The sequence below is a fragment of the Crotalus tigris genome, unplaced genomic scaffold (assembly GCF_016545835.1).
Source record: "Crotalus tigris isolate CLP2741 ecotype Arizona unplaced genomic scaffold, ASM1654583v1 scf7180000018371.15429387391:27106975, whole genome shotgun sequence".
Classification (NCBI taxonomy): domain Eukaryota; kingdom Metazoa; phylum Chordata; class Lepidosauria; order Squamata; family Viperidae; genus Crotalus; species Crotalus tigris.
The window spans coordinates 1,957,959-1,981,298 of record NW_024096970.1 but is presented as its reverse complement, the minus strand read 5'-3'; the positions used below and the strand labels follow the sequence as shown (position 1 = coordinate 1,981,298).

General features: G+C 38.8%; 1 protein-coding gene across 1 annotated transcript in view; it reads left to right on the top strand.

The window, feature by feature from the left end:
- Window positions 1-4,250: 4,250 nt before the first annotated feature.
- LOC120311511 (prolyl endopeptidase) overlaps window positions 4,251-23,340 on the top strand; it is a 71,067-nt gene continuing 51,977 nt past the window's right edge. Inside the window, exons 1-6 of the mRNA XM_039351079.1 lie at window positions 4,251-4,468; window positions 16,646-16,720; window positions 19,461-19,594; window positions 20,346-20,476; window positions 20,788-20,997; window positions 21,889-22,010. Coding sequence (XP_039207013.1) covers window positions 4,424-4,468; window positions 16,646-16,720; window positions 19,461-19,594; window positions 20,346-20,476; window positions 20,788-20,997; window positions 21,889-22,010 — 717 coding nt within the window. The 5' untranslated portion in view covers window positions 4,251-4,423. The remainder of the gene's footprint in view (window positions 4,469-16,645; window positions 16,721-19,460; window positions 19,595-20,345; window positions 20,477-20,787; window positions 20,998-21,888; window positions 22,011-23,340) is intronic.

The following is a 23,340-nucleotide window of genomic DNA, read 5'->3' as shown; positions in this document are numbered from 1 at the left end:
TAAAGTTGGATGGCTGCACAACCAAATTGCTGCAAAATATCTTTGCAAGGTTTATTTTTTTAAAAAAATAAGAGTGTGATATAAGAGCTAGTATGGTTAAAAACAAAGCAGCCTAATACTAGATCTGGCTATTACTAAACAAGTAACAGAGAAAAAGTGAGAGTTACTTCTAAACTTCTAAATAGACTGGGCAAGAAAAAGGGGCCCGTTCTTTTGTTATGGCTTACCAACTTTTTTTACAACAAAGAAAATGTTTGTATTCCAGTGGGTGCCTGTTTAGAAGTTCCAGTCCAGTTTGGCAGGGGAAAGTCTGATAGATTGAGAAAAGCAATGCTAATGCATCAGCCTTAGGCGGAAGTTGACTATACACCAACCATACACTATCTAATCCAGAGCCGGTCCTACCATTAGCCACGGTGAAACAATCAACTTAGGCAGCTCACCCACAATTCTCCAATGAGGTTGAAGATAGTGGCCCATGACCAATTTAAAATTAGATTCAACTGCCAATCTCGGCTGGCTTTTGTGGGTGGGATTTCAGGAAAGGATAATCTTATCCTTCATCTGAGGCAGCAAATACCTTGCGCTGACCCTGATCCAATTGAAATAACTAAACTGTGGTTAAAAGATAAAAGTGGTTGTTTCCTTTCCCCTCCTTCCAAATTTAAGATTGGTATAATCTTTTGCTGGGTACAGAAAAGGAAGTAAATAACAATTTGCTTATATTGACCCAAGGCTCAACAATGCCTCCCAGGAAACTGCTGTCATTATAATTACTTTTATTACCAACACAAGTAATGCAATACTATTGTTTTTCTGCTATGAAGAAATCCAGTATGGGTATTATTCCACATGCTGTTTACATCTGCATTTAACTCGGATTAATTTTGGTCTATTGTACACCTAGGAAAGGTTAAAAAAAAGCTATAATAACTGAAGGAAATGAAACCTCTTCTTCCATATGTTACAGAAATAAAACAGACCTTGCTTTGTGCGTACACAAAAGGTTTTCCATTCCCATCCACCCCACTTCCCTACCAAAAGTGCCATTTCACTATTGTTATATTTATTGTCAGCTTTATTTAAAAAGGAAAAATATGTTACAGGCAGGCCAAAATAAAATGGATTCGTACATGCAGAAATAGCCCTATACAGTTATGGAAAACTACACAGATTTCTGTAGCATAATGAATGTAAGTTTATTTATGGCATAAGCTCTCTTGGGCGTCATCAAATCAAATTAATAGGTTGGCAAAAGAAAAATAAATTACATAAGCAGTTGTTGTTACACCCAGAATTCTACAAAGAAAAATTTCGCATCACTTTGCCCAGATAGAGCAGAGGGAGGTAATCTGATAATGTTCTGGAGTTTACTTCCATATTTTCCACTGCCATGCTGTGATTCATTCAAGTTGATGTTGAAAAAAAACCCCTGATGGCATCACATCAATATTCCCTGTCGTAAACCTTTGGAGGTTTAATTAATTTATTAATAGGCTGCTGCAATCATTCTGGACACAGCACACCACACTTGGATTGATAACAGCAGTCATATTAGATATACCACCCTATGCAAAATACTCCAGGCATCAGTCAGATCTTCCATACAAAAAATTCATATGTGTGAGGGGCAATCTATTCTCAGGGAAGGAGGGAGGGGAGTGGGCCCTGCAGATCCGTAAAAGAAAAAAACACTGTGAGTCTTCTTCTTCTTGATCTTAACTGATAGACCAAAATCACATGAAGAAGGCAGTCCTGAAGATGCCTACCTCCTAAGCCACCAGAGGCTTTGAGAGACAACCAGTCTCTAGAATTAAACTTGGAACCCAGCTGTCAACAAGCACAACTCTTTCAGCAGTGGTATTGCATGGGTAAGCTGACTGGTAGCCATACCTGCACAAACCCCAGCGTTCTGGGCTAGGCGATATTTATGAGTGGTTTTCAGGAGCACAGGGCATAGTTCTAATTCAAATGAGAGATAGCATCACACTAATCCAGGTGTGAGTGACATTGGGCAGGGCATCCCAAATCCAGGAAAGGTAGTTTCTGACACAAGATGGACCTGGGCAGGGGATCTCCTTAGCCACACCTGCAAAGACTCGGCAAGGAGGGGGTAAAACAGTGTTTCTCAACTTTAAGATTTGTGGACTTCAACTTTCATGCTGGCTAAGCAATTCTGGGAGCTGAAATCTTAAATTTGCTAAAGTTGAGAAACACTGCTCTAGAAGAACCCCTAGCTTATGAACTGATTCTGCCTGAGGAAACTGTCCAGAATTAAAGCTAGAATACTTTATCTATACATTGATGTTAAATGGGAAGGAAAAAAGAAGTGAAACTTGTGACACCTCACAGTGGAAGTTTACCTAGAGACTTGTCTCTCTGACAGGAATCATCTATTCAAGAAGCAGGGAAATCACTGAAGTGGGAATCTACCAATAACTGATTGCTGCTGGCCAAAGGACCTCACAACACAGTAGAGTTTACACCAGCGGTTTTCAACCTGTGGGTCGCGACCCCATTTGGGATCGAACGACCATTTCACGGGGGTCACCAAACAACGCAGTCCGCCATTTTTTTCTCCTTTTCCTTAGCTGTGCTACTACTCCCTTTTATTCTATTGGCTTTTGAAAACCAATAGAATAGACTCTCTTGAATAGAGTCTAATTCTATTGGCTTTCAAAAGCCAATAAGAATTGTCCAGGCTGTCTCTGCCCTGCTGAGCCCGCCAAAAGTCCCATTCTGCAAAGTTGTCTGCAGCGAAGGCAAGCTGTCTGGAAGCTTCCACCCCTCCCTTCTGAGCAACTACTAAAAATGTAAGTAAAAGAGGGCCAGGGGTGGGAGGTGGGAGGCTGGCGGGCGCAGGGAGGGTTGCTGGTGTGCGTGGGGCCCAGCGGGTGCCTTACCTCCCTTGGGCTGGGCCAGCTGGTGGCCCAGCCGGTGGTCGCCCTGCGGCGTCACTGCCCTTTACCAGCTACGCCTCAGCCAGCGCAGGGGGCGGCACCACACATGCGCGCGCTCCCGGGCAGGGAAAGTCCTCGACTTATGACTGGTTGGGTAGTCCTTGACTTACGACCAGTTGGGTAGTCCTCGACTTATGACCAGTTGGGGTCGCGGCATTAAAAAGGTTGAGAACCACTGGTTTACACAGCATAGCTGAAGGCTGAATGTGCTGGAACATCTATTTTCCCCCTATGAAAAGTAAGGTCAAACAACCCCCAAAATTATTTACAATGTGCCCTCTAAATGCCACCTGACCACAATTTAACAATAAAAAAACAAAAGAGTTAAAATTGCCCCAAAGCTATAAAATCAATATACACTATTGTATATCATATTACCAGTGGTGGGATTCAAATATGTGAACAACCAGTTCTCTGTGTGGATGCCACTTCCAGAAGTCTATTCTGGGCCTGGGCAACAAAAAGTTAGCTACTGGTTCTGCTGAAGTGGTGTGAACCAGCTGAATCCTACCACTGCATACTACATAGTAAAAAATGACATTTTATACAATTATGAAATCCTGAACCATGCCAACCTCCTGTTTAAAAAGGAATATTGGAGTTGACAGAGCACAACAGCGTTTTAGTCTATTCTTGGCACCTGACTAGAAACTAGGAGATTATGAATTCCAGTTCTGTCTTGGGCATGAAAGCCAGTTGGGTAACTTTGGCCCAGTCCTTCTGTCAGTCCATGAAGCTGAGTCGGTCAATTCTTGATCCAAACACTAAATCATCATTCGGTTAATCCAAAAAATGATCGACCCTGCCTGTCCTTGTAACTGAAGTGGCGGAAAAACAACACCACCACAAAAAAACAACCTGGGGTTGCTGCAGCATTCCACTGCAAGTGTAGGAAAGGGGGCAAACCGAGCCTGACTTCATAGTTAATGACAGTTTATTTTGCTAACCTAATTTTCTGGCTTCACTAGTCACACCAAAGCTTAAACCACAGGGGCCGGTTTGTGTAACACCCCCAGCTAACATGTAGTAAAGTACTGGGTGTATCAGGGATGGTGCGAACCCAGCCTCGATGCAAACCACCCATCCGGTGCAACCGGTCCAAATAGCTTCCTTCGCCTTTGGGCCGTTTGTGGGGCTCTCCTTCGCCCTTGGCTGGGCAAATCCTTCCCCGGCCGAGGCGGAGACAGAGCTAAGCCTGGCTGGTGGCTTGCTGTAGGGGGAGCCATGCGGCGGCCTGAGTCTCCTCGCCTCGCTTCTCGTGCCATTTGCCGGAGGTGGAAACTCCTCGTTGGGGATGGGAGGGCCTAGCGGCTGTGGAGAGCTTGCACGCCTGTCTCCGGCTGCAGAAGCGCGGCGCGTTCCTCTGCCCTGATCTGCCTGGGTCCACCTCTTCCTTCTTCCCGCCCCTTTGCCATCCACACCGCCGAGGCGCTTGTCGGCTTCTCCTGCTTTCCCTCAACAGCATGCAGGCTTTCCAGTATCCCGAGGTGTTTCGCGACGAGACCTCCGTGAGTACCGGCGTCTCTGCCCCGCCGCTGCCCTTCTTTTGCCCGGTTTTCTCCCATCCGAGCCTCTCTCCGGCTCCCGGCTTCCTGTTCTTAGCGCCTTCGCGCGGCTCTCTCTATCTTTAGAAAGGCACATTACCGGAGGGACTATTGTACAGGTAGTCCTCAATTTACGACCACAATCGAGCCCCAAATTTATGTTGCTGAGAAATTTGTTAAGTGAGTGAGTTTTGCCCCATTTTACGACTTTGATTCAGTGAATCGCTTAATATTTGTTAGGTGAACCAGTGCAGTTGTTGAATTACTAACACAGTTGTCAAATGAATCTGGTTTCCCCATTGACCTGCTTGTCAGAAGATTACTTGTTCCAGGATCACATCCTGGGACACTGCAAGTGTCACAAATGTGAGTCAGTTGTCAAGCATCCGAATGTAAATCACATGACCATAGGGGATGCTGCAGGTGGTCATGAGTGTGAAATATGGTTCATCAGTCACTTTTGTCAGTGCCAATGTAACTTCAAGTGGTCACTATGTGAACTGTTGTAAGTTGGGGACTATCTGTGGTTCAAAACCGTCTGCCCCCTCTGCATTTGGATACTTGAGATCTTAAAAGAACAATTACATTTGACCAACACCTAGACCAGTTGTGCACTTCAACAAACACCTAGACCTGTTGTGCAATCCTCTAAGGGTTTCTGAGTTTTAGGGGTGAGGGATATTTGGATAGTGGGGTCCCTATATTCTCTGGCCACACTGATTACTAAAAGCAACTAGCGCTTACTTTGATCCGGTTACTCGTTTATGGTAACTTGGAGGCTGCTTATATGGGGGGGGGAGTTTAGTGTTGGCATATTTTCACCAAATCCAAGCCTAAAATTAACACAAAACCTGTTGCTCAAGTAGAGAAATATTTGTGTGCCAAATTAGATGGCAACTATAACCATGGGCTTGTTACTAGCAAGTGGGTTGATTTGCTTGAGGCTTTTCCTCAGGTACTTTTTCTGCAACATGTTAGTTCTTTCTACATCATGACATACTAAGTGAATGTGAAGATGGCTGGCATTGTTTTCCAGCAGAAAGACAAATCTACACTATCTTTTGTTTCCTCCTCACAACAGATGTATTCAAGGTTGATCCCTATTGGGACCTCTGTGTAAGTTTCATGGGTGAATTCTTAATTGGAAGCTGAAAAATTAAATTACCTCTGTGTAAGTTTCATGGGTGAATTCTTAATTGGAAGCTGAAAAATTAATTTTTTTTTTTTTTATTGAAAATTTTTAAATTTTACAAAAACAAATCCCCTTCCCATACCCCCCCCAACCCTACCTCACCCCCCTCCTCCCCAACCTCCCAAACCCTCCCCTGGACTTCCCAGAGCTGAGTACAGGCTTAATTGAGAAAAAAACTTAAAACACTTTTAAAACCTAAACAAATTTAAATACACTCATCATTCTATATAAACTCCCTCCAAAAACGCAAATTTAAACATTACTTTCTTTGAATATCTATACCTATAATGTAAAATCTAATTTCTCCCTCTTTCTTTATCCTAATACAAAAAAAATAAATATATAAACCTTTGTTATACCATCAAAACTAAATACTCTTAGAAAACTTAAAGTAAATACATATTTCCTTCAATCTTCATAATCTTCTCACCTATCCAAAAAAAACCTTAAAAATCCTAAACAAATCTAGACACATTTAGTTAAACAAATTATTTTCTCTTAAAGATATTAATAATATTTAAAAACTTGAAACACTTTTGAATCCTAAACAAATCTAAATACAATCATCATTCTATATAAACTTCCTCCAAAAACACAGATTTAAGCATTACTTTCTTTCCTAAACAAATCTAGACATTTAATTAAACAAATTATTTTCTCTTAAAAATATTAATAATAATATTTAAAAACCAAATTTAAGCTTTACTTGGAACTTAAACAAATTATACTCCCTTCAAAACACAAATTTATTAGAATCCCCTCACTGAAATAAACAAATTATAATCCCTTCAAAACAAAGGTTTAAACAATATTATCATTAAAGGTTTAAAACTTAAAGCTGAAATATATTATTATCCCAAAACACATGTTTAGACATTACATAAGACATTTTCCAAAAACGATGTAAGTTTTACTTCTCCCACAATCTCAATAGTAAACTTCTTGTCTAAAGTTCTCATTCAATGTCCATAATTTTCTGTTCGATAACCAGTTGCACCCACTATAAACACAAACTTCTTATCTAAAATTTTCATTCAATATCCATAATCTTCTGTCTAATAGCCAGTTACATCTACTATAAGCACAATCCATATCGGTTTCTCTTGCCCGCAAGCATCGAAAAAAATGCGTGGAATTCTGACCTTGAAGATCGCTCCAAAGAGTTTGTAAGTCCTGGTTGACCCACAAGCTCAGGAATCAGTACCTGTGAAACTTCCTCAAACTCCTTCTTCTGTTGGTCTTTCTCTTTACATTTATATGTTACTTTTTCTTTACATTTATATGTTGCACAAGTCTCAGGGACCGATACCTGTAAAACTTCCTCAATGAATTCCTCCTTGTGTTGATCTTCACAATTATAAGTTGTACAAGTTATCCTCTGCCCGTTCCTCTCTTGTTGGTGCCCCTCAAGCTGAAATTTCCCAATTTCCATTTCAGGCAGCAATTCCACCCTTGAAGATTGCTCCAGAGACTTTGTAGGTCTAACTTCTCCCCGAGATTCAGAGACCTTCTTCTGTTGCTGCTTTTCTTTGCAATTGTATGCTGCACAAGTTGTCTTCTGTTCCTCAACCTGGACTTGTTGGGGCCTCTCAAACAAGGGTTCCCCAATTTTCATAAATATAGGCTCTTCAAGCTGTAATTATACATTCTTTTCTTCCAAAGCTTTAAACTTAATAGATGGCGATACACATACCCCCAGGACCGAGGTATAAAAATCTTTTGCTTGAGAAACAGTATTAAGTCTATAACATGTCCCCAGGTGGTTCACCACCATTCCAGTCGGGACATCCCATCTGAATAGTATTTTTCTCTTTTTAAGTTCATTTGCTAGAAAAGCAAACTCCTTTCTTCTTCTTAAAATTTTAGATGGGATCTCCTTAAAAATTATAACATCTTGTGAAGCAATTTGAAATCTCTTCTTATAATAGGCTTGCACAATTTCATTGCGTAGAGATTTTTTACCAAAGTAAATTACCACATCTCTTGGCAGATTCTTCTGTGCTGCCACCACAGAATTAACCCTGAATAATTTTTCAATTTCACTAAGTATTCCCTCTTTTTCTTTATTCAAAATCAATGCAAAGTCCTTTGCAACCATCTCTTTCAAATTTCCTTGCAAAGACTCTTCCAGGCCCCTGATTCTTAAGGAATATTCCATTTGTCCATATTGAAGCATAAGAATTTCATTTTCCATCTCTTTTTCCATACTTTCAATTTTCCCCTCCATTATCTCCACTTTTTCATCTACCTCTTCCACATGGGAGGTCATCTTTTCAAGAACAGAAGCAACTCCTTTTAAAGCCAAAACAAAGTCTTGTCTCAAGATCTTATTGTTTTCCTCTAAAATCTTTTTCATTTCTGCCCTAATTTGAATTATGACATCTCCCATCATGTCTTGCAAATCCTTCATAGTTGTTAGCTGACCCCCAGAAGAGGGTGAGACTGTTAATTTAGAAGCTGTAGAAATCCCTGGACGCTTTGGAGCCATCTTAAAAAAAAAACCCTTTAGTCCTTCTTAAAAAATTATAAAAATTCCTTCAAAAATCATAACTCCCTCCAAAGAAGGTCATTATAATAAAAAGAAAAAAGGGGGGAAAAAAAAGAAGAGAAAAGGAACTCCTCCTTAAAAATTGCAAAAATTAAGCAAAAAAAAGGAGTTAACTCCATGAATTCAAAAAGAAAGAGGGGGGGAAATCCTTCAAAAAGGGGTCATTGCAATAAAAGGAAAGGAGTTCAGAAAAACAGAAAAGAGAGAAAGAAAAAAAAAGGGGGAGAAGAAAAAAATAATTAAATAGAAAAGGTCCGTTCCATTTTTTTTTAAAAAAAAATACTTAGAGATACCAAAAACAAACACAAAGATTAAACAAAAATAATAATTCTAACAGTCCATTCCAATCATAAGAAAATAAAAAAGGAAAAGGAAAAGGAAAAAAAAAAAAAAAAGCACCAAAAAGCCTGCCGGTCAGCATTCTAACTTCCAAAAAAAAAAAAAAAACACCGAGAGATTTGCCGATCGCCATTTTACTTTCCCTTTCAGCAAAGAAGGAGAAATAAAAAGAGAGAGTAAAAATAGAAACAAGTCTTAAAAACTTAAAATCCAAATAAGTCAAAGAAAGCAAAAACTAAATCCTCTACTCAGCTCTGTCCGTTTTAAAAAAAAACTCACCAGTTCTCTTTAAGCACGGAGGTGTTTGCAGCGGCTCGTTTTGTCCCTGAGGACAAAAACAGCTGGGAAGCGGAGACAAGTCTGAACTCTGTGGGAGCACTCCTTTCACCCCCCCAAAAAAATTGGGGGGTGCAAAAGAGGCTCTACCACTATTCAGACACTCTCTGCCCCCCCCTTTGCCCGGGAGGGGGATTTTGAACCGCTGAACAGCTGATGTCTGCTGTTCATAGCAGTTCTTACACTTACCCAGGAGGACGGCTACAAAGTAGCCGCCATCGCGCGCGCAAAATCCACCGGAAGTCCGAAAAATTAAATTTGAGAATGGGGGAAATAGGCAGCTTTTTGCACCTGAGCATCTCTGTGTTCCTGAGCAGATCCCTAACATTTGTAATGTAACAAAAGAAATTCTGCATGAGTAACATATCCCAGGCATCAAATAAACTCTATTCTGATAAAGTGATTGAAATATCTTTGGAGCTTCCTCTTTCTGGAATGTTGTGAAGCTAGCATTTTTTTTTCTTCTGCTTTTTATACCATCTGACACTGAAGTAACTCTATTCATACTTTAAAAATCAATTTTATATCTTCATTTTATTAACTAATGATTGGCAAAACTTCAGCTATTGTTCTTAGTTGACCTTCTCATTCATTCATTCTATGTCGACCCATTCATTCATTCATTCATTCATTCATTCATTCATTCATTCATTCAAAGCCATACAATATTCAGATCTATGTAATATCAGGCCTATAACCAGGCCTTTACAAATCATCTGAAATAGCTGTTGATACCCCAATGATTTTAGAGATATGCGAGTTCGACACCATAAGGAAAGTCATTAGTTTCTTGAATCTATCCTCATTAGGATCTCCCTTTTCTAAGTTATCTAATTTGCTTTGCTTCTTTTCTGGGATAAAATTCTAATAGCTTCTTTGGTGCCAGTTGTATTTTTGAAGAGGGAGATGATTGTGCTACATGTGGGCTGAGATCACAATTTGAAGAAGCCTGTTTAAACAAGAAGTTGGCCTAGCCTTTGCTTCTAATATCTGGCAAACCCCCCCCACCGCCCATTGTGGCCACTGGGTTCATTTAATGATTTCAGATATGCTAAGTGACCATGATGATTCACTTAATGTTTGCTGCAAAGAATGTTGTAAAAAGAGGTTGGTCACGTGATGACCTGCTTAATGACCAGCATGACTTACAACCGTAATGTTGGGCTTAATTGCAGTCATAAGTCAAGGACCACCTATAGTGATCATAGGTTCTCAAGGTGAGAGCAGAAATCCTGGTTGCCTTTTTTGTTAATATGTTAGTACTAACCTCACAAATCAATTAATAAACAACACTGGATCTCTGGTAGTGCCTTTCTTCCTAAGTCTCTGTATGCATGTGAGTTTGTGTCTGTGTACAGATATACTATGTGTCTGCAATTCAGTGCTGACTAATGTAAGTGTATTTTCCATTGAAATATATATGCTTCCTTTCTGAATAAAATTGCTCTGAATTGAGTAGGAAGACTGCAATCTTGTGTACCCATTGCCAGGAGACCAGCAAGTTATCTTCAATAAAGAGATGATAAGCAGAGAAAGGATAACAATCTGAAACATGACATCAGTAGTTCTACTGATGTCATGGAAATGAATTCCAAGTCTTTATAATTAAGTTTATTCTCTGGTCAAACAATTACTTTCACTGAGAGATCATCTTGATAAAGAGACCTGAATTCCATTGCTGAATATGTGCTTAACCCTGTTTTTCTTCTTTTGGGATTACTATGAAGGATGGCATTCAGAAGGATGTAAATGACTTACGTAGTCTAACTGTAAATGCAAGCCAGCTAACCTGCCAGCCAGCTTTCTACCATATTAAACTGGATTTCAGAGTACCGTATATGCCGGCGTACAAGGCGACCCGGCGTATAAGACGACCCCCGTCTTTATAGCCGGGCCGCATTCCTAGAACATCGTCTTAATTCCTAGAACATCGTCTTATACGCCGGAAACTACCAGTATTTCCGGCGTATAAGACGACTCGGCGTATAAGACGACCTCCGTCTTTGGCGCCGATTTCAGCACTCGCGGAAGTCGCCTTATACGCCGGCATTTATGGTATCTATTGATTGAGTGCATATGTATTCATTGTACCATTTTTTAAAAAGGAAACAATGTTATGGGGAAACACAGAAAAATTGTTAAAATTGTAATCTCTTCAAAAAAAATAAAGATATAAAATAAAGTCGGGCGGGGGAGAGAAAAACAAAGAGGCATAGCTAAAACTACATCATCTTCTTTCATGATACCACTTCAGGTCTTTCAATGGTTGCAAGCAATCCTTGCTTACTCTGTGCTTGTGCACTGCTTCATACATTATTCTTCTCACCAATCTCTTTTTCAGAATCTCATCAACAGCATCCAAACATGATTTTCTCTGGTTTCTTCTTCATCCATTCACTCTTTCTTCATATATTTGTTTCTCAATTTTGTATTTATTCGCTGAATATGACCAGGCCACCTCAATATACAATGCATTCGGAAAGTATTCAGACCTCTTTCACTCTTGTCAATTTTGTTATGCTGCAGCCTGATTCTACAGTTGTTGAAATTCATTTTTTTCTCATTAATCTACACTCAGTATCTCATAATGACAAAGTGAAAAGAGAATTTTAGAAATGTCTGTAAATTTATTAAAAAGAAAAAAAACTGAAATATCACATTGGCATAAATATTCACTGAACTATACTTTTCAAAGATCTTGGAGCACTGGGGAACTACCAGAGGACTGGAAAAGAGCTGATGTAGTTCCCATCTTCAAAAAAGGAAAAAAAATGGATCCAGGAAATTACAGACCTATCAATACCTGGGAAGATTCTGGAAAAGATAATCAAACAATGAATCAGCGAACACCTACAGGCAAACAAAATCACTATTAAAAGCCAACATGGGTTTGCCGAAAACAGATCATGCCAGACAAACCTTATTGCATTCTTTGACCAAACGACAAAATTAGTGGATCAGAGGAATGCTGTGGATATAATTTACTTGGACTTTAGTAAGGCATTTGATAAAGTAGATCACAACCTACTACTTGATAAGATAGAAAAAAGTGGGTTAGACAGCATCACCACCAGATGGATTCGTAGCTGGCTAACCAGCCATACTCAGCGTGTGGTCCTCAATGGAACCGCATCTACATGGAGGGAAGTGTGTAGTGGGGTGCCCCAGGGCTCTGTTCTAGGCCCAGTGCTCTTCAACAACTTTATCAACGATTTGGATGAGGGGATAGATGGGGAACTCATCAAATTTGCGGATGACACCAAGCTGGCAGGAATAGCCAACACTCCAGAAGACAGGCTTAAGATACAGGAGGACCTGGGCAGACTTGAACACTGGGCGCTATCTAACAAAATGAAATTCAATGGTGAAAAAAGTAAGGTTCTACATTTAGGCAAGAAAAACCAAATGTACAGGTATAGTATAGGGGATACCTTGCTCAATAGTAGTAACTGTGAAAGGGACCTCCTAGTGGACAATCATTTAAATATGAGCCAGCAGTGTGCTGCAGCTGCCAAAAAAGCCAACTCAGTGCTGAGCTGCATTAACAGAGGGATAGAATCAAGATCACGTGAAGTATTAATACCACTTTACAATGCCTTGGTAAGGCCACACTTGGAATACTGCATCCAGTTTTGGTCACCACGATGTAAAAAAGATGCTGAGACTCTAGAAAGAGTACACAGAAGAGCAACAAAGATGATTAGGGGACTGGAGGCTAAAACATATGAGGAACGGTTGCTGGAATTGGGTATGTCTAGTTTAACGAAGAGAAGGACGAGGGGGGACATGATAGCAGTGTTCCAATATCTCAGGGGCTGCCACAAAGAAAAGGGAGTCAGGCTATTCTCCAAAGCTCCTCAGGGCAGGATAAGAAGCAATGGATGGAAACTAATTAAGGAGAGAAGCAACCTAGAACTAAGGAGAAACTTCCTGACAGTTAGAACAATTAACCAATGGAACAACCTGCCTTCAGAAGCGGTGAATGCTCCAACACTGGAAGTTTTTAAGAAGAAACTGGACAGCCATCTGTCTGAGCAGGGCGTTGGACTCAATGACCTCCAAGGTCCCTTCCAACATTATTATTATTATTATTATTATTAATAATAATAATAATAATAATAATAATACTTTGTTGAAGCACCTTTGGCAGCATGGTGCGACAAGCTTTGTACACCTGGATTGGGAGATTTTCTGCCATTCTTCCTTGCAAATCCTCTCAAGATCAATCAGGTTGGATGGCAACTATTGGTGGACAGCCATTTTCAGATCCCTCCATAGATGTTCAATAGGGTTCAAGTAAGGACTCTGGCTGCGCCACTCTATGACATTCACAGAGTTGTCCCTAAACCGCTCCTGTATTGCCTTGGCTATTTTGCTTAGGATCGTTGTCATGTTGAAAAGTGAACCTTCAGCCAATCTGAGTTCCTGATTGCTGTGGAACAGGTTTTCATTCATGATATCCCTGTACTTTGCTCCATTCAGCTTTCCATCAACCCTGACCAGTCTCCCAGTCCCTGGTGCTGAAAAATACCCCCAAAGCATGATGCTGCCACCACCAGGTGATGAGCAGTGCCTGGTTTCCTCCAGAGATAACGTTTAGAATTGAGGTCAGACAGTTCAATCTTGGTTTCATCAAACCACAGAATCTTGTTCTTCACAGTCTGAGAATCCTTCAGGTGCTTTTTTTGCAAAGTCCAAGCGGGCTTTCACGTGTTTTGCCGTGAGAAGAGGCTTTCGTCTAGCCACTCTGCCATAAAGCCCAGATTGGTGGAAGACTACAGTGATGGTTGTCCTTCTGGAACTCTGCCCCATGTCCACCCAGAATCTCTGGAGCTCAGTCAGAGTGACCATCAGGTTCTTGGTCACCTGTTTGTCTTTATTTATTCGTTTATTTTTATTATGGCTGCCCACTCCAAGAGATTTTACTTATTTTTATTTCCCCCAGCCAAACACTTCTCACTTCCATATAAGAAACAAGCATGCATTTTTCCATACCCAGATTTACTTTTTTTGACAAACATTCCTTGTAGCAAACTACATACAACTCAATATTGCTATTGGCACCATTTAAAATTTATCCAGCCAATATACAGGTAAATCTTGCTTTAGTCTTTTGCCATTTTCCCTGTGAAATACAACTATCTGCATTAGTGTATTAGTTTCCAGTCCATAATCCTTGTTGCATCATACTGCCTATCTAGCTCTTGGTGCAAATGATTTGGGTTTTCATACAGCAGTGTACCATAAAATAAAAGTAAATTTATATCTCCAAGCAACATACATCCAACATCATTGGAAGCATTCCTTATTCATTTATCCATAAGTAGACCAAACAATAAAGAGAAAAATCACACATCCTTTATTTTCTCCCAGCTCAATATTGAATCATTAGTTAAGGAATCTATTTTTTCTCATGCATGCTTTGCTTCCATTATATAATGTTCTTGCCACTTTCAGCAACCAACTCGGGATTTGCATAAAATATACAGTTCAAAATGACTGAATTTATTATACGCTTTTTCTAAATCAACAATGTATAATAAACTACTTTCTTACATCTGTGTGGTTCTTAGTGACTTGCTGAAGAGCAAAAATCTGGTCCATACACTCTCTGACTGGCATAAAGCTGCAGCAGCACTTCACAAATTTTGTTTGTTGTCATTTTTCATTCACTTCTGATTAAAATTCTGTCAATAATCTTCCAGACATATTTAACACGTAGTTTTTGCACTCTCTCTTGCTACTTTTCCATTTGAAAGAATGCGGTCATCGTTTCCCTGTACAGTAAGGCACAGTTGAAGTCTTCAGACGTATTTTAAACAAGTCACATCATCATTTCCTAGAACCACATCTATATTTTAATATATCCATAGTTGAACAAAACTGCCATATTTCAACATTTTCATAGCATTTATGACTTCCTTTTCATTTTTTTCTGGGATGCTTACATTGAGAATAGTTTCAATCCAATGTAATTTCAATTCCACAACATATCACTGCTATTTTCACCCAAATCTCTAAAATACTTCCCCCAGTTTTCCCACATTTAAGTTTCATCCTAAACCATTTCATCAGTTTTATTTTTAATTCAATTTAATCTGTTAGAGTCTCCCTGTATAGCCCTCTTCATCCACTTCCAAGACAGCTTCTAATTTCTATAGAAATTGTTCCTCATTTTCTTTTCCTATTTTAATTTCAACCTTTCCTTGCTCTCTTTGATTACATTTTTGTTATTTCTGTCTATATATATCTTACATCTACAGCTTCTTTCACTTCCTGCACCACACTTCTTTTTTTTTTCAATTTATGTTTTCTCATTTCATTTGAGGAGTTGTAATTTCATACCTATTTTTACACTATTGAAAATAATATACATTTTCAGTACAATATATCCATCTCAAAATACAATGTAGTTTTAATTAGATTAATCGAATAGATAGTATTGCAATCTAAATGTCATATACTCTATGTACAATTAAACATGGAAGCAGTGCTTTCTCTGAATGGGAAAGACATGTGAACATGCTGTTGGAATACTGTTCCCAAGGCATGGATATAAATTTTTCTCTAGGGATTCAGATCTTGCACTCAGAAACTAGTATCAAATAGTGAAAATAAGGTTTAGATAAGTTGCTTTTATTGCAGACAACAACAGAGATCAGCTATTTCAGGGTCTAGGAATTAAGTTGTATTATATCCAAGCAAGGGTTTAAATCCTACCTTTACTTCTTATTTATTTGGTGATGGATTTTTTAAATTCTGAACTTGGTTATAGAATACACAAGGTCTATCTGGTCTCAGTGACTTGCCAGCTTCAGCATTCTTACCTACCTTGATTAAAAAGGGAGTGTGAATAGGAAACATGTATTTCCTCTCCATGCTACTGATCTGTTATAAAAAATACCTTACATATCTTTATTATTTATTATTAGTAATAATAAATTACTAAAAGAAATTATATCCACTATACACTAGTATCAGAGTCTGCTGGTACTTTCTTGTAATGATGTTGTAGCTTTTTATTGAAAAGTCTTTCTTGAAATTTTACATAGAACAAGTTATATAAATGGAATTCCTATTACAATTTAGGCAACTTACTATAAGAACATCGCTAGCTTTTTGGTTTCTATGTGTGTAAACTGATGTTGATCCTATGAAAAATTAGTTATATTCCTGGCCACAGAAATCAATAGGATTAAGAACCTTAAACTATAGAATCATGCAATTAAAGTAATAAATGATTCTTTCTTTTGATAACATGCATGTTAGCACATCCCAAGTCAATATGTCATATGGAGAACATAGTGGCTGTTAGGCAGGTGGAGAAAGAAGTCCCTGCATGTAGCCATCTTATTGAATGTAGGAATTGCAAAAGTCATAGCTTTGGTAATAAAATACAATGACCTATATTTTTGGAGGACATCCATCCTGTATGTCATTTCTTCCTATCACTGTGCAGTTGAGAAAAATAGCATTATATCCACAGATTTCTGTGATAGAGTCACAAATGGCTACATGCGATCCTTAATATTGGACCTCAAGTTCTAATTAATTGATTAATCAAGTCTTTGGAAGAAGCTATTGCTCTGCAATCAGGTAAAATGATTTACCTTCTCCACCTGCATTAATTGCTTTTCAGAAAAATACCTTTTTTAAATTCTATATAAGAAATTGTAATATTAGAGAACTGTTTTTTTTTTACCTATCTCTGTTTGTTTTTTTAAAGGTAGATGACTATCATGGCTGCAAGATACATGACCCTTATAATTGGCTTGAAGATCCTGACAGTGAACCAACAAAAGTAAGCATGAACAATAACTTTGGACATCTGGAAGTTCTACATAAACCAAAGCAATGTGTGTTTTCTATATCAAAAGCCATTTCAAAAGATACATGAGAACATATTTGAGGTTCATCCCTTGTCTAGGCAGGACTAAGAGAAATAATTATGGAAAGTCATTGCAAATCACTATACACAGTTATGAATATAAACGGACCAGTAGTTTAGTCGTTTTAATTTCAGGTATAAAAAACTAGAAAAAAATAATTGAAGAATTGCTGCCATGGTAGTTAAATGATAAGCCAATACTTGGTTCCCATAACTGTTGGACTAAGAAATTCTATACTTTCATTAGAGTTGTACAGCAATTCTATATTGCCTTGGGCTTATGGAATAAGAAAATCAGTAGCATAGTCAAAGGCTTTGGGCTCCAAATTCAATTCAATTCCATTCAGGGACCTTGGAGGTATTCTAGTCCAATCACCTGCTCAAGCAGGAGACCCTATACTAGGGGTGGGCAACCTTGGCCCTTTTATGATTTGCAGACTTCCAACTCCCAGAATTCCTGAGCCAGCATGGCTGGCTCAGGAATTCTGGGAGTTGAAGTCCACGAGTCATAAAAGAGCCAAGGTTGCCTACCCCTGCCCTATACCATTTCAGACAAATGGCTGTCAGTCTCTTCTTAAAAACCTCCAGTGATAAAGCACCCACAACTTTTGAAGGCAAGCTGTTCCACTGGTTACTTGTTCTCACAGTTAGGAAGTTTCTCCTTAATTCCAGGTTGCTTCTCTCCTTGATTAAATCTCCAGTTTATTGTATGAAGGACCTCCCCTCTCAGGAATTGAAGGTGCATGCTACTGAAGACCGATAAAGTACAAGCTAAATAATACATCGTTTGAGAGTTTCTTACAAAATCCAGCCAATATGATTAGTGGAAGGAATGGTAGAAATAGAATCCAAAATATGTGGAAGTCACTAAATTGCCTAGTTACTGGTTGTAGTTCCTTTTCTCTTCCTTTCTAGTATTTGCTGAAATAACAAAAGGAAGATTTCAATTTTACACTTGCCTTTTCTTCCCCAGTTGGCTACTTTTCATTAAAGAAGCACCAAGCAGTGTTTCTTTTCCCATATACATGTCTAGTTTCACCTTTAAACTAGCATCCAGCAGAAATTCATTTGTTACTAGGCCCTTTTAAACTCAGTGAGTCTTCTCAGTAAATATTCATAGGACTCTGCTGGAAACTCCATTGGATGCAACAAAACTTACTTTGAAATGAATTAGGCTGTCCAAAAATTAATACATGGTTTTGCTGTCATCATCTTCTGTTTTTTTTTTTCTCTATAAAGTACACCTGGGTGAGATGATGCACAAAGCTTTATATGTACACATCTTTTCACAAAACCAGTAATTAATATTTGTATTAAAAGCACTCTACGTTGCAATTAAAGTGAATTAAATTTATCTTCTTACACAAATATGCTTAACATAGGTCAAGTAGGTTGCAGCTGTTAAAGTTCAGTAAAAAAGTATAGTAAAACTATGTGAACTCATATTTGTATTATGTGTTAGACAGAATGTATGCAGAGAGAAAAGTAGTTTGAAAGAAGCTTTACATAAGATTATGCAAGAAGCTTTACATAAGATTAAACAAATACAAGCAGTGGTAGGCAGTGGGTGTGTACAAGTGCACACGTGATACAGAAAAAGCCCTCAATACCTGGAGAGTTTGCATGCAATTCCTTTCAAGTGGCCAGAATCAAATACAGCAGGTGGTGGTATAGTCAGGTTATAGTCCTTACTGCTATGAGGAGTACAAGTAGCTGTCACTTGTTCAGCAGCATTGTAAGTTCGAAATGTTGTTGAATGAGTGATTGTTAAGTGAGGACCCCCTTTAGAGTCAACCCACTGAAAACTAGGAATGCTCTTGCATCATTGTTCTGCTGATTGCAGCACATAGCACACTGACACCTGGGTGGATACCCAGCTCCTGTTCTCAATCCTCTGAGTGCAGGTGCAGCTGCTACCGATGGCTGCTAGTCATATCATACTCAAGTGCTTAAATGCTCACAACTTCCTCAGGCTAAACCTGTCTGGCACTCCCAAAGCAGGCTCTTTGGTGTCAGAGTTTTCTGAGTCAGGGCTGGCTTCAACCTATTAAGTTAATAATACCACTTAACGCTAATTTGCTCATTCTGGGTGTGTTGATCAGCACACCCAGAAAATATAAAGTAAATATATAAATGTAAAAATACAACCTCATTCAAAAAAAAATATGCTTGGAGTCGTTTCATTGAGTCCCTTGGTATTTAAGAAAGTTGTATGATGTCGCACTTGAAGAAGCAACAAAATACAGAGTTGTCAGTGAAAAATGATGGGCTAGTTTTTGCAAAGGTCTATTCATCTTACAGCAAAAAACAGTGCCACCTTATTTTTATGCTGAAAAAAAGCATGATAGATAATGAGAAAACTGGGTAGGTTGTTCCTATGTCCAGAAAACTAGGTGACCAATTTAGTTTGGATATTTTTTTTAAAAAATATTAAGTTTACAATACAATTTGGATACTATTAGGTTTTATGCCTAGTGGAGAATGTTTGCTTTTTGATAACCTTAAATACAATCTTCCTCAAATAATGGGTGAGTTGCATTCTATTCTAGTTTTGAAGTGAAATTATACACAATCGGCACATAAAATTTCTTTCGCTATTCAAATCAATGAATATGCTTGTCTAATTAAATATATTGTGTTATTTTTTCCTTAGGCATTTGTAGAAGCCCAAAATAAAATAACGGTGCCCTTCCTTGAACAATGCAGTGTCAGAGGGTTATTTAAAGAGCGAATGACTGAACTGTATGACTATCCCAAGTATAGTTGTCATTTCAAGAAAGGGAAAAGGTATGTCAAGACTATGCATAGGTCAGCAAGCAATTGATTTGATTCATAGTCAGAATTGTTGCTGTAATGCTGAGGATTGTGGTTGATGTGACATATGTTCACTGAGTTTCAATATAGTAATATCATGTTCCCCAAAAATGAGACCTGGTCTTTTTTTTTTTTTTTTTTTTGCCTCCAAAAGCGGCACCAGGTCTTATTTTTTTGGGGGGGGGTCTTTTCCACTCACCTCCGGCACTGACATCCCTGCTCAGCTGGCCCACTTCTTCTGCAGCATCCCCCCGGTTAGCATGTCACAATCAGAGGCCTTTCCGGAAGGCCTCTGCAGCCGAGAACCGAGCTATGGATTCAATTCATAGCTCAGTTGTTGGCTGCAGAGGCCTTCTGAAAAGACCTCTGACTGCGAAATGCAGGCTGAGGGAGGCCACAGAAGAATTGGGCCGGCAAGGAGAGGCAGGTTGCAACGATAAGTGGATGCGGGGTGAGTGGGACAGCCCCACCCCTCCACCCCCGCCCAACTTGATTTTTAGGCATGCGCCTTGCCCCCAAACTAGGGCTTATTTTGGGGGTAGGGCTTATATTAGGCCCACCCCCAAAAATCAAGCTAGAGCTTATTTTTGGGGTAGGTCTTACTTTCGGGGAAACACGGTAGTTATATCTATGGTGTGTTTGCTTTTGAAATTATTTACTGGGATAATGTTGGTATCTAGATTTGGCTGTACTTAAAATTAAGAACATCATATGTGTCTTCTAGGTATTTTCACTTTTATAATTCTGGACTTCAGAACCAACGGGTATTATATGTGCAAGATTCTTTGGATACTGATGGCAGAGTGTTTCTTGATCCTAATAAGCTTTCAGATGATGGCACTGTGGCTTTACGAGGTCAGTATTTCTGGAATGCTTCAATTGGGACATTGGTGATTCCTTTGAGGTACGAATTAAGTTGTCACAAATCACAACACATACATAGTGGACATTCTCAAAAAAATTAACTTCTGTGCATCTGAACATCCAGCTTTGAGAAGTTTTATCTGTTGCTTATGTATTAATGAAATACTGAAGTTTTTAACTATGTTAAGAATTCTGAAACATTTATTACCAACACATATAGAGAGACGCCAACTTCGAAAAATTGAAACAGAACAATGATCTAAAAGAAAATATCACTAATATGATGTATAAATAACTTTCAGGTTTTGCATTCAGTGAAGATGGTGAATATTTTGCATATGGCTTGAGTTCCAGTGGATCAGACTGGGTGACGATTAAATTTATGAAGGTGGACAGTGCTGAAGAACTTCCAGACACCTTGGAAATGGTAAAATTCAGTTGTATGGCTTGGACGCACGATGGCAGAGGCATGTTCTACAATTCCTACCCCAAAAATGATGGCAAAAGTGATGGTGAGTGGCAGGCAATAAATTTTTTATTGGATTTGAGCTTAACCTTAGGCATCTGTGTCCTGTATCTCAGGGGTTCCCAAACCCCAGGCCATGGACTGGTACTGGTCCTTGGCCTAGTAGGAACTGGTCCGCATAGCTGAAGGTGAGTGGCAGGTGAGTGAGCAAAGCTTCATATGTATTTGCAGCCACTCCACAGTGCTAGCATCACTGCCTTAGCTCCACCTCAGATCATCAGACATTAGATTCTCATAGGAGCATGAATCCTTCTGTAAATTGCACATGTAAGGGAACTAGGTTACATGCTCGCCCTCCCCCCCACACACACATACACACAGGCTGTGGAAAAATTGTCTTCCAATGAAACTAGAGGCCACTTTTGGGGGCCTCTGCTATATCTAGTTCAAGACAAGTTTCTGAACTTTAGGAGTAACCTGGAGAGCCTGCTGCCTCCCTTCCTCCCTGGGCTGTCTTCTCTTCCAGTGCTTTAGATTCCTTGGCTCCTGTGGTTTTTCATTCTGACTGACCTTATTTGCTAACACATTCTTGAAACCACGGAGGTTTTAAGTTACAACCAAAATGATGTTTCACTTTCCTAACAAGTAAATTAATAAGTAAAAGAAATAGGGCAACTTACCTTTAAGTAAAACAGGTAATGTGAAGATATTATATTTAGGTAGTGATATAATTATACAATGATGTAATTATTCTTGTAGACCACAGAAAAACTTTTGGCAAGTAGGGCTGGTATTTCTGGTAATTATTATGAATTATATACATTTGTTACCTTTCAAGTTAAACAGCTTTTACTCTGTAGGAGTTGCAAATTCTTATCACTGATGCTTTTGAACGATAACTTGCATAACATGTAATCAAATATGCTCTTTCCCCCAGGTACTGAAACATCAACCAATTTGCACCAGAAACTATACTATCACGTCCTGGGAACTGACCAGTCGAAAGATGTTTTATGTGCCGAATTTCCTCATGAACCAAAATGGATGGGTGGGGTTGAGGTATGACATAGTCTTTTAACAATTTATTTAGAATATTGGTAGATGATAAAGTAAAATAAACTGTGTTTAGAGACCCAGCTATTGGGGGTCTGTTTCATCTTTCTTTTGTATTAGTCAAATATGATATGAATAATTCTTTGTTATAAGAGCTGAATGGAAGGTCAATGGTATATAGACCACTTTGATAGATTTTATATATTTTTCCTACAACTGCCAAGCACCAGGATCTGGATAGTTCTTAAGAGTAATGCACTATCTATAGTCATTTGAAGGACAAAGGTCCGTGATTTCAATTCTGAATAGAGGGTTTGAATCCCATAAAATAATATCAGTGAAGATTTCTACAAAAAGGTAATATGTAATTCAGAAAGCTCATCAGATCAATTCTCTGTATACAAGGGAGTTAGACAGAATTACCTTTTGCCGTCCTCCCTACTTAATCTACACATAAACTAATTTACAGAGAAATTTCAACTCTCCCAAAATTGTACATGCTAACATTTTATTCTTGCTATATCCTGATGATGCAAGAATTTCTGGTGGCCTTAACTGACTCCTCAAATGTTTAGTGCAATACTATAGGTAAAATGAACTGTTAGTTTCAAAAGACTAATGGGAAGGCTTGGCCAAAAAAAACTCTTAAGAAGCTGACTTTATGACTTGATCTACATCAAGTCCTTCAAAAATCACATTCAGTATTGAGAATAATCACAAACTTTATTTTATCAAATTAGCATAATTATTTTAGTATAATTATAGAATCTAGAGGTCCATTTTTTAAAAAAGTGAAATTGTGGTTTCTAATGCAGCTGTACAAAAGCATCTTATTGCAGCAACTGGATTGTAATGACTTTCCAGGAGAAGACAACCTCATAAATCCTTGATATTGTTGGACTGCAACTTCCACCATGCCTTGTTTTTCTAAATATATTAAATGTGATGTACCCGTATATGCCGGCCTACAAGGCGACCCGGCGTATAAGACGACCCCCGTCTTTGTCGCCGAGCCGCATTCCTAGAACGTCATCTTATATGCCGGAAACTACCAGTATTTCCGCCATATAAGACGACTCGGCGTATAAGACGACCCCCGTCTTTGGCACCGAGTTTAGCACTTGCGGAAGTCGTCTTATACGCCGGCATATACGGTAATAACAGGAGCTTGCACAGCAAGGTATATATTTATGTGAATGAATTAATAACTTTTGATTATATATCTGCAACAGGTGGTTCATATGCTTGCAGCCTTAGCTGTTAATTAAAGGCACTTGCTTTTCCTTCTGTCAGACCTGATTATTGTTGTATTCCTGACAAATTTTGACTACTAATA